We start from the raw sequence: 11,309 nt of genomic DNA, 5'->3' as shown, positions 1-11,309 counted from the left end.
TCTTCTCCCCCCCCCACCTCCTCCCCTCCTCACTCTCTCACCCCCCTACCCCACTCCCCCCCCCCCACCCACCCACTCTCTCCCCCGCCCCTCCCACCCTCTCTCTCCCCCTCCCCTCCCCACCCTCTCTCTCCCCCCTCCCCTCCCCACCCTCTCTCTCCCCCCCCCTCCCCACCCTCTCTCCCCCTCCCCTCCCCTCCCCACCCTCTCTCTCCCCCCTCCCCTCCCCACCCTCTCTCTCCCCCCTCCCCTCCCCACCCTCTCTCTCCCCCTCCCCTCCCCACCCTCTCTCTCCCCCCTCCCCTCCCACCCTCTCTCTCCCCCCCCCTCCCACCCTCTCTCTCCCCCCTCCCCTCCCCACCCTCTCTCTCCCCCCCCCTCCCCACCCTCTCTCTCCCCCCCCCCCTCCCCACCCTCTCTCTCCCCCCCCCTCCCCACCCCTCTCTCCCCCCCCCCTCCCACCCTCTCTCTCCCCCCCCCCCTCCCCACCCTCTCTCTCCCCCCCCCCCTCCCCACCCCACCTCTCTCTTCCCCCCCCCCCTCCCCACCCTCTCTCTCCCCCCCCCTCCCCACCCTCTCTCTCTCCCCCCCCCCCTCCCCACCCTCTCTCTCCCCCCCCCTCCCCACCCTCTCTCTCCCCCCCCCTCCCCACCCTCTCTCTCTCCCCCCCCTCCCCACCCTCTCTCTCCCCCCCCCCTCCCCACCCTCTCTCTTCCCCCCCCCCCTCCCCACCCTCTCTCTTCCCCCCCCCCCTCCCCACCCTCTCTCTTCCCCCCCCCCTCCCCACCCTCTCTCTTCCCCCCCCCTCCCCACCCTCTCTCTTCCCCCCCCCCACATTTATTTCCCACTTTTTAAAAAAACATTAGCTGATTTTAAAGAAACATGATTTTAATGTATATGCAAATTTGTTTTCTATTTTTTAAATTTAACCCGATTATTACTTTTAGATTTTTAATTCATTTTATTCACTCTAAACTGTTACATTTATTTCCACTTATGAAAGACATTATTTCACTTGAACCCCTCCATTTATTTTGGCTGTTTGCCGGCCGGCACGGACACGATGGGCTGAATGGCCTCCTCCTGTGCTGTCAATTTCTGTGCTTTTAAAATGAGCAATGTTAGCTACAGGGGTTTTATCTTTTTGAGTTTGATTAATTTATTTCATATTTCTTCATTTTAAATGAAGTTATCTAATTATTGATCCCATCATCCAATGTCATGTCCACCTGTTCTGACTCCCTGGTAATCACTGAGGCAAAGTCATGATTTATTGTTTCTGCCGTCTCTCACTGCCTGCGATATTATCCTCGCCATCTGCTCCGACCCTGACTTTCTCTTTTTTGTTCATGTGCCTGTAAAATATTTTACTATTTTGATTTATGTTTCTTGATAATTTTCTTCTCTTTGCCTTTACAATTGTTTTTTTGACTTTTCTCCTAATCTTCATCTTCTCTCTTGTCACGCTCTTCCCCCGGCCTCCACGCCTCTTTCCTTACCCTCATTTTGACTCGTCCATGATGTCTCATTAATATTCAGCTTGCTCTTGTGTTTTACCGGAATATATTTTTCCCAGACTCTGTTGAACACCATTCTAAATATTTCCCACTGCTGTTCTATATCCTTGTTTGCCAGTATCGTTGCCCATTTTATTCTCAGCCCCGCAAAATCGCCTTTTCTCCAATCTATTACCTCGGTCTTCATCAAACTTGGGCGCCTCCCAATTATTATCTTAAAGCGTATTATATTATTGTCACTATTGCCTAGATGTTCCCCTACTTCTCCTTTTAACTGCTCTGGTTTATGTCCCATGATTCGATTCAATAGAGAATCCTCCCTTGGTCTCCTTACAGACTGGGTTAGAAAGGAGTGGTGTACACACACTGTATGAACTCCATTCCCTTATCCCCTTTATCCACCTCTTCTGTCCAATTAATATCGGAGGAGTTGAAATCCCCCGTGATTACTATTGTGTTTTTTGCTCACGTCCCTCAATTGTCTGCACATTTCTTCCCAATCTCCCTTTTAATCTGTTAAATATACATTTTTATAACCTCTTGGCATTTTAAATTTATCGTAATTACTTAATTTTTATATTTTCGCAACATTTAAATCAATATTTTAAATGTATTTGATGGTTTAAGAGCTTATTGTATATTTAATTTTAAAAATAATGTTTTTAACATAATTTAAATCTATTGTATTTAAATGTAAATATTTAAGATTTAGATTTTAACCTCTGTTTAACAGAATCTGTTTATATTTTAAAATCGATGGTTTTAATCTGTTAAATTTACATTTATTGTCTGGTCGTAGTTTTAACTTTGATTTATCATTATTTTATAATTTTAGTTTGTTTTATGAATTTTTGTTATTTTAACTTTTATTCTAATTACACCTCGATTATGAACTTGCTTTTAGGAACAACCTGATTTTTAAATACTGTATATTTTAATTCATTTTTATGCTTAGATAGATTGTACTTGGACTGAAAGTTGCTTTGGGACGTGTTGAGGTGGTGAAAGACAGTGTGTCAAGGCAAGTTTACAGCCCGTGTCTCCCCTCCAACACCCAGCTCTCCTCTGGGGGCACTGATCAGTGGCGGTTGCATGCTTTGGGTTTCCAGCTCTCCTGGGTTGCCCTGGAATTAAAGATTAATCTGCAGGAGACTGCTGTGATCAACACCAGGGAGAAAAATCATAGGGCAATGATACCTCACAGAAGGAGGCATTTCGGCCCATCGTGCCTGTGCCGGCTCTGTGAAAGAGCGATCCTATTAGTCTCTATCTCCACTGTCCTGCAGAGTTTGCCCCTTCAACTAGTTATCCAATTCCCCACCGCCCTTTCCAATCACAACAACTCGCTGCGTAAAAACATTCTCCTCATTTTCCCCTTCAAGTATTTATCCAATTATTAGTTATAAAAATACATATTTATTTTATTTATCGGATATGGGCGTTGCTGGCAAGGCCCTTAGAGGACAAGACAGGGGAATTAGTAATGGGGAACATAGAGATGGAGATATCTGAACAAATATTTTGTATCAGTCTTTACGGTAGAGGACACTAACAATATCCCAACAGTGGATAGTCAAGGGTCTATGGTGGTGGGGGGGTGGGGGGGTGGGCAGGGAGGAACTTAACACAATCACAATCACTAAGGAGGTAGTACTCAGTAAGATAATAGGACTAAAGGCAGATAAATCCCCTGGACCTGATGGCTTGCATCCTCGGGTCTTAAGAGAAGTAGCGGCAGGGATTGTGGATGCACTGGTTGTAATTTACCAAAATTCCCTGGATTCTGGGGAAGTTCCAGCAGATTGGAAAACTGCAAATGTAACGTCCCTATTTCATAAAGGAGGCAGACAAAAAGCAGGAAACTATAGACCAATTAGCCTAACATCTGTGGTTAGGAAAATGTTGGAGTCCATTATTAAAGAATCAGTAGCAGGACATTTGGAAAAGCGAAATTCGGTCAGGCAGAGTCAGCATGGATTTATGAAGGGGAAGTCATGTTTGAGAAATTTGCTGGAGTTCTTTGAGGATGTAACAAACAGGGTGGATAAGGGGGAACCAGTGGATGTGGTGTATTTGGACTTCCAGAAGGCATTTGACAAGGCGCCACACAAAGGGTTGCTGCACAAGATAAAAGTTCACGGGGTTGGGGGTAATATATTAGCATGGATAGAGGATTGGCTAATTAACAGAAAACAGAGAGTCGGGATAAATGGTTCATTCTCTGGTTGGCAATCATTAACTAGTGGGGTGCCGCAGGGATCAGTGCTGGGACCCCAACTATTTACAATCTATATTAACGACTTGGAAGAAGGGAAGAGTGTAACGTAGCCACATTTGCTGACGATATAAAGATGGGAGGAAAAGCAATGAGTGAGGAGGACACAAAAAATCTGCAAAAGGACATAGTCAGGCTAAGTGAGTGGGCAAAAATTTGGCAGATGGAGTATAATGTTGAGGTCGTGCACTTTGGCAGAAAAAAAATCAAAGAGCATGTTATTATTTAAATGGAGAAAGATTGCAAAGTGCTGCAGTACAGCGGGACCTGGGGGTACTTGTGCATGAAACACAAAAGGATAGTATGCAGATACAAGTGATCAGAAAAGCCAATATTGTCTTGGCCTTTATTGCAAAGGGGATGGAATATAAAAGCAGGGAAGTCTTGCTACAGTTATACAGAATATTGGTGAGGCCACACCTGGAATACTGCGTGCAGTTTTAGTTTCCATATTTACGAAAGGATATACTTGCTTTGGAGGCAGTTCAGAGAATGTTCACTCGGTTGATTCCAGGGATGAGGAGGTTGACTTATGAGGAAAGGTCGAGTAGTTTGTGCCTCTACTCATTGGAATTCAGAAGAATCGAGACATATAAGATTATGAGGAGGCTTGACAGAGTGGATGCAGAGAGGATGTTTCCACTGATAGGGGAGAGTCGAACTAGAGGGCATGATCTTAGAATAAGGGGCCGCCCATTTAAAACAGATGAGGAGAAATTTCTTCTCTGAGGGTTGTAAATCTGTGGAATTTGCTGCCTCAGAGAGCTGTGGAAGCTGGGACATTGAATAAATTTAAGACAGAAATAGACAATTTCTTAATTGAAAGGGGTTATGGGGAGCGGGCGGGGAAGTAGAGCTGAGTCCATGATCAGATCAGCCATGATCTTATTGAATGATGGAGCAGGCTGGAGGAGCCGTATGGCCGACTCCTGCTCCTATTTCTTACGTTCTTATGCTCTTATTGGCCATCCCTAAGGTGGTGGTGAGCCACCGCCTTGAACTGTTGCAGTCCGTGTGGTGAAGGTGCTCCCACAGTGCTGCGGGGGGGGGGGAGATTTGACGGAGGACGGGAGAGGGGATATCAGTGGGGGAGAGGGAGTATCAGTGGGGGATGGGGGGGTTCGGTGGGGAAGGGGTGTTGGGTGGTGGTGGTGGGGGACAGTGATGAATGACGGGCCGGGCCGGTGATGAATGCCGAGGGTGGGGGACGGTGATGAATGGTGGGAGCGGGGGACGGTGATAATTGGCGGGATGGGCCGGGATGGTGATGAATGGCGGGGGTGGGGGACGGTGATGAATGGCGGGCCGGGGGCAGTGATGGATGGCGGGTCTGGCCGGGGACGGTGATGAATGGCGGGTCTGGCCGGGGACGGTGATGAATGGCGGCCTGGCCGGGGACGGTGATGAATGGCGGCCTGGCCGGGGACGGTGATGAATGGCGGCCTGGCCGGGGACGGTGATGAATGGCGGCCTGGCCGGGGACGGTGATGAATGGCGGGTCTGGCCGGGGACGGTGATGAATGGCGGGTCTGGCCGGGATGGTGATGAATGGCGGGCCTGACCGGGGACGGTGATGAATGGCGGGCCTGGCCGGGATGGTGATGAATGGCGGGCCTGGCCGGGATGGTGATGAATGGCGGGCCTGACCGGGGACGGTGATGAATGGCGGGTCTGGCCGGGGACGGTGATGAATGGCGGGTCTGGCCGGGGACGGTGATGAATGGCGGCCTGGCCGGGGACGGTGATGAATGGCGGCCTGGCCGGGGACGGTGATGAATGGCGGGTCTGGCCGGGGACGGTGATGAATGGCGGCCTGGCCGGGGACAGTGATGAATGTCGGGCCTGGCCGGGATGGTGATGAATGGCGGGCCTGGCCGGGATGGTGATGAATGTCGGGCCTGGCCGGGATGGTGATGAATGGCGGGTGGCCAGGACGGTGATGAATGGTGGCCGGGCCGGGATGGTGATGAATGGCGGGACGGGCCGGGATAGTGATGAATGGCGGGTGGCCAGGACGGTGATGAATGTCGGGGGTGGGGGACGGTGATGAATGGCGGGGGTGGGGGACGGTGATGAATGGCGGGGGTGGGGGACGGTGATGAATGGCGGGTGGCCGGGACGGTGATGAATGGCGGGACGGGCCGGGACAGTGATGAATGGCGGGTGGCCGGGATCAGGCCGGTCCTCTGGCGGGAGGGACAGGGCGATTGCCCCGGGTTGATTTGTCCCCTTTGCTCCGGTCGCTCTGTGACCACCCCTCAGACTCCGGCCCCGTGGAAGGATGCACCTGAGTGCCGCCCTGTGGATCAGCCATGGGCGAGTTTACCGCCGGATGGGACTGGGCCCCCAGTCCCGGCTCGATATGTTGCGGAATCTTGTGACTGCGCTGGTGAGGCACGAGAGGATCGAGACCACCCTGGCACGGGCCGATGAGATGAGGTTCTACGCTGAGAAGGTGAGCAGGCCCCTTCACTCACCCTGTTTATCCCGTTCCTTCCCACCCTGCACCCAGGCTGCTGCTCTCTGCTTTCCTCCCAAACAACAACCGGCCTTTGTATAGCGCCCACAACCACCGGCGGTTGTCCAATCGTTTTAAAGCCAATGGAGTGCAGTCACTGTTGTAATGTGGGAAAGGCGGCAGGCAATTTGTGCACAGCAAGCTCCCACTCAAAGCAATGTCATAATGACCCGATAATCTGTTTTAGTGATGTTGATTGAGGGATAAATATTGGTCCCAGGACACCGGGAATAACTCCTCTGCTCATCTTCGAAATAATGCCCTTGGATCTTTTACGTCCACCTGAGGGAACAGACAGGGCCTTGGTTTAACGCCTCATCCAACAGACTGTCCCTCCGACAGTGCGGCGCTCCCTCAGTACTGCCCCTCCGACAGTGCAGCACTCCCTCAGTACTGCCCCTCCGACAGTGCGGCGCTCCCTCAGTACTGCCCCTCCGACAGTGCGGCGCTCCCTCAGTACTGCCCCTCCGACAGTGCAGCACTCCCTCCGTACTGCCCCTCCGACAGTGCAGCACTCCCTCAGTACTGCTCCTCCGACAGTGCAGCACTCCCTCAGTACTTCCCCTCCGACAGTGCAGCGCTCCCTCAGTACTGCCCCTCCGACAGGGCGGCACTCCCTCAGTGCTGCCCCTCTGACAGTGCAGCGCTCCCTCAGTACTGCCCCTCCGACAGTGAGGCGCTCCCTCAGTACTGCCCCTCCGACAGTGAGGCGTTCCCTCAGTACTGCCCCTCCGACAGTGAGGCGCTCCCTCAGTACTGCCCCTCGACAGTGAGGCGCTCCCTCAGTACTGCACTGGGAGTGTTGGCCTGGATTATGTGCCGAAGTTCGTGGCGTGAGACTCAAACCTTCTGACTCCGAGGTGCCGTGAGATACTGGGACTGGTTGCACTGGGGCAGAGCAGGCTAAGGGGAGATTTAATCAGGGCTTTGTTGGAGTGAATAGGCACAATACATTTCCTGTGCTCGGGGAGTCAGTTTTGTGAGGCCATCAATTTCTGAGAGGGATAGGTAGACCTTTCTGTACACAGGTGTTGAAGCACAGAATTCTCTCAGAATCTTACAGCGCAGAAGGAGGCCATTCGGCCCATCGTGCCTGTACCAGCTCTTTGAAGATCCACCCAATTAGTCCCACTCCCCCCGACAAATATTTCTTTTTCAAGTATTGATCCAATTCCCTTTTGAAAGTTACTATTGTATCTGCTCCCACTGCCCTTTTAGACAGTGCGTTCCCAATCACAACAACTCGCTGCGTAAACACATTCTCCTCATCTCCCCCTGGCTCTTTTGCCGATCACCTTAAGTCTGTGACCTCTGGTTACCGACCCTCCTGCCACAGTTACTCCTTATTTACTCCTCAAAACCGTTTATCATTTTGAATGCTGCTCTTTACTACAATGGTCCCGGGCGATGAGGGCCTTCAGTGACGTGGAGAGTTTGGAGAAGCTGGGGCTGATCTCCTTTGAGCAGAGAAGGTTACGGTGAAGGTTTGACAGAGGTGTTCAAAGTCTTAAATGGTTCTGAGAGTAAATGAGGAGAAAGTGTTTCGAATGGCAGAAAGGTCGGTGCAAGCAGGTTCAAAAGGAAATTGGATAAATACTTGAAAAGGAGACGTTTTCAGGGCTGAGGGGAAGGAGCAGGAGAGTTGGCGCACAGAACCAGCACAGGAATGATGGGCCGAATGGCCTGCTTCCATGCTGCATCATTCTGTGATTCTACTACATCTCCCCTTCCCCTTTTCTGCTCCAGAACAATTCCAGCTTCTCCAATCTGCCACCTGAGTGAAGCCATGGGGAGGTGGGTGAGGCATCTGTGAAAGGGGGGTATGGAGAGAGCGGGGCAATGGCATCGGTTTGGGGATTGCTTGCCTACAGAACGAGGGAAGAGCCCTGGGTTTGACTGAGCTGCCTTTCTTTCCAGCTTGTGGACTATGCCAAGCGAGGGAACACGAACCAGAAAGCCATGAAGATGGCCGACTTCTGGCTGACGGTCAGTATCTGGGGGGGGGCGGGGGTGCTGGGGGGGGGTGGGATCTGCGGGGTCAGTCTCTGTCGCCAGTGTCACTCCGCCATGCCCGTGATGTCGCCGCGCTGGACATCGCAAAGTGTCCTGGCGACGCTGCAGTTTGACGGGGCCCTCCCCGGGCGATGGGAGACGGGAACGTCGACCGGGCTTCCTGATCCCCAGTGACGTTCTTCCTCCTCCCCTCGGGTCCTTTCCATCCCCACCTCCCGACACGGTTTGAGGGGCTGCACCGGGTGCGATGGCCCACGTGGTGGAACAGCCTGCTGGATGAAATGGGCACCTTGGTGTCAGATTTACAAACGTCCTTTTGGCTCTCTTCCCACTCCAGTCTGGAATACCTGCTTGTGAGTGGTTTTGCACAGAGCACACTCCCGGACGCCTCCACCAGTCCTGTAACCCTGGGCTCCAGGCTCCTGACCAATCGGGCGGCTACACGCACAGCGGCAAACTTGAATCCACCGCACAAGTTGATCCAACTCGCCCCAAGTCAGCCTTTGAGTGAAGAATGAAAGAATATTGCATTTCTCTGGTGCCTTTCACAACCTCTGGATGCCCCACACAACCTTGCAGCCAATGAAGTACTTTTTTTTGAAGTGTTGTCACTGTTGCGTCCCTCAGTACTGCCCCTCCGACAGTGCGGCGCTCCCTCAGTACTGCCCCTCCGACAGTGCGGCGCTCCCTCAGTACTGCCCCTCCGACAGTGCGGCGCTCCCTCAGTACTGCCCCTCCGACAGTGCGGCGCTCTCTCAGTACTACCCCTCCGACAGTGCGGCGCTCCCTCAGTACTGCCCTCCGACAGTGCGGCTCTCCCTCAGTACTGCCCCTCCGACAGTGCGGCGCTCCCTCAGTACTGCCCCTCCGACAGTGCGGCGCTCCCTCAGTACTGCCCCTCCGACAGTGCGGCGCTCCCTCAGTACTGCCCCTCCCACAGTGCGGCGCTCCCTCAGTACTGCTCCTCCGACAGTGCGGCGCTCCCTCAGTACTGCCCCTCCGACAGTGCGGCGCTCCCTCAGTACTGCCCCTCCGACAGTGCGGCGCTCCCTCAGTACTGCTCCTCCGACAGTGCGGCGCTCCCTCAGTACTGCCCCTCTGACAGTGCGGGACTCCCTCAGTACTGCCCCTCTGACAGTGCGGGACTCCCTCAGTACTGCCCCTCTGACAGTGCGGGACTCCCTCAGTACTGCCCCTCTGACAGTGCGGCGCTCCCTCAGTACTGCCCCTCTGACAGTGCGGGACTCCCTCAGTACTGCCCCTCTGACAGTGCGGGACTCCCTCAGTACTGCCCCTCTGACAGTGCGGGACTCCCTCAGTACTGCCCCTCTGACAGTGCGGGACTCCCTCAGTACTGCCCCTCTGACAGTGCGGGACTCCCTCAGTACTGCCCCTCTGACAGTGCGGGACTCCCTCAGTACTGCCCCTCTGACAGTGCGGGACTCCCTCAGTACTGCCCCTCTGACAGTGCGGGACTCCCTCAGTACTGCCCCTCTGACAGTGCGGGACTCCCTCAGTACTGCCCTTCTGACAGTGCGGGACTCCCCCAGCTCTGGCACTGGGAGTGTTGGCCTGGATTATGGGCTCAAGTCTCTGCCGTGGTGTTCGAATCGCCAATCTGTCTCTGAGGCGAGAGAGAAGGGAGAGCTCTAATTGGGCCCGGTTGTGGTGGAGAGGGCAGAGTGGAATATTTCTGGCAATAAACCTCTCTTGTTTCTGTCAGGAGAAAGATCTGATCCCGAAGCTCTTCGAAGTGCTTGCTCCGCGGTTCCAGACCCACCGGGGGAGTTGCGTGCGGATGATGCAGATTCCCACCCGGGAGAACTTGGACCGAGCCAAGATGGCGGTCATCGAGTACCGGCACAACCCGCTGCCGCCCCTCCTCGCGCGGCGGCACGGGGCCAACGAGAAGAGCCTGCTCAACCAGCTGCTGAAGGGCTACAGGGAGGAGGGGGCCTTGGGCTCAGGCCAGTCCCAGGCTTCAAATGCGGCCTAGCTGGGGGCTCGATCGGCAGGAAACGATGTGTGATCGATCACCCTCCCTTCCCAGTCCCGGGGGAATTACCTTCCGCTTTTAGCCCGCGTGGGAACAAATCTGGAGGCAGGTTCCCGGAGTGGCTCTGAACAGACAGCCTCCGGGGAATCGCTGACAGTCTCGGGCCCGAGCCAGCACAGCACCAGACTCCTGGTCGTTGAAATCACAGCGCTGTATCGCTCCTGTAAGCTGTGCGGAATATTAAACCGGCAACGTGCGATTCTCCAACAGCTCGTGGGATCTGTGTTTCAACTGTGCGGTCTGATCATAAACAGATGATAAACCTCTGAGCAACGGCAGGGCAGGGCTGCTCATAACTGAGCGGGCGCGCTTTCTGCAAGTGTGTCTGTGCCGCCCTGTAATTGTCACTCTCTCACTCCTGGCACGCTCTCTCGCCCTCAATCACACTCACATTTATTATAATTAGCAGCACATGCGTTCAAACCTTGCCCTGGATTGGCTAATTCCAGACAAACCCCTCCCCAAACACCATGTCCTGCTCAGTGACACGCCGCTGTCAGTGTTTGCTGATATCTGGGAACTGCGGCATTGAGCTGGGCTTGTTCCTGCCCCTCGGTGTCGTATGGACCGTCCTACCCACCCATCCTATCGTTACACCCAGTGAGGGGTAAATCTGCACCGTTACACCCCTCGCCCCCTCGTTACACCCAGGGATGGGTAAATCTGCACCGTTACACCCCTCGCCCCCTTGTTACACCCAGGGATGAGTAAATCTGCACCGTTACACCCCTCGCCCCCTCATTACACCCAATGAGGGTTAAATCTGCACCGTTACACCCCTCGCCCCCTCGTTACACCCAGGGACGGGTAAATCTGCACCGTTACACCCCTCGCCCCCTCGTTACACCCAGGGACGGGTAAATCTGCACCGTTACACCCCTCGCCCCCTCGTTACACCCAGGGAGGGGTAAATCTGCACCGTTACACCCC

At 53.9% G+C, this 11,309-nt stretch overlaps 1 protein-coding gene across 2 annotated transcripts in view; it reads left to right on the top strand.

The window, feature by feature from the left end:
* mrpl17 (mitochondrial ribosomal protein L17) overlaps positions 1 to 10,586 on the top strand; it is a 14,436-nt gene extending 3,850 nt beyond the window's left edge. The window contains exons 2-5 of one of the 2 annotated variants that reach the window (XM_070863468.1): positions 2,473 to 2,538; positions 6,055 to 6,247; positions 8,228 to 8,296; positions 10,047 to 10,586. In XM_070863468.1, the coding sequence (XP_070719569.1) occupies positions 6,074 to 6,247; positions 8,228 to 8,296; positions 10,047 to 10,319 (516 nt within the window). In that variant the 5' untranslated portion in view covers positions 2,473 to 2,538; positions 6,055 to 6,073 and the 3' untranslated portion in view covers positions 10,320 to 10,586. The remainder of the gene's footprint in view (positions 1 to 2,472; positions 2,539 to 6,054; positions 6,248 to 8,227; positions 8,297 to 10,046) is intronic. The other variant, XM_070863467.1, reaches the window with a different exon arrangement.
* Positions 10,587 to 11,309: the final 723 nt, after the last annotated feature.

This window comes from Pristiophorus japonicus, chromosome 20 (genome assembly GCF_044704955.1).
Source record: "Pristiophorus japonicus isolate sPriJap1 chromosome 20, sPriJap1.hap1, whole genome shotgun sequence".
Taxonomy (NCBI): domain Eukaryota; kingdom Metazoa; phylum Chordata; class Chondrichthyes; family Pristiophoridae; genus Pristiophorus; species Pristiophorus japonicus.
The sequence above is the reverse complement of the archived record's forward strand: the minus strand, read 5'-3'. Positions and strand labels throughout refer to the sequence as shown.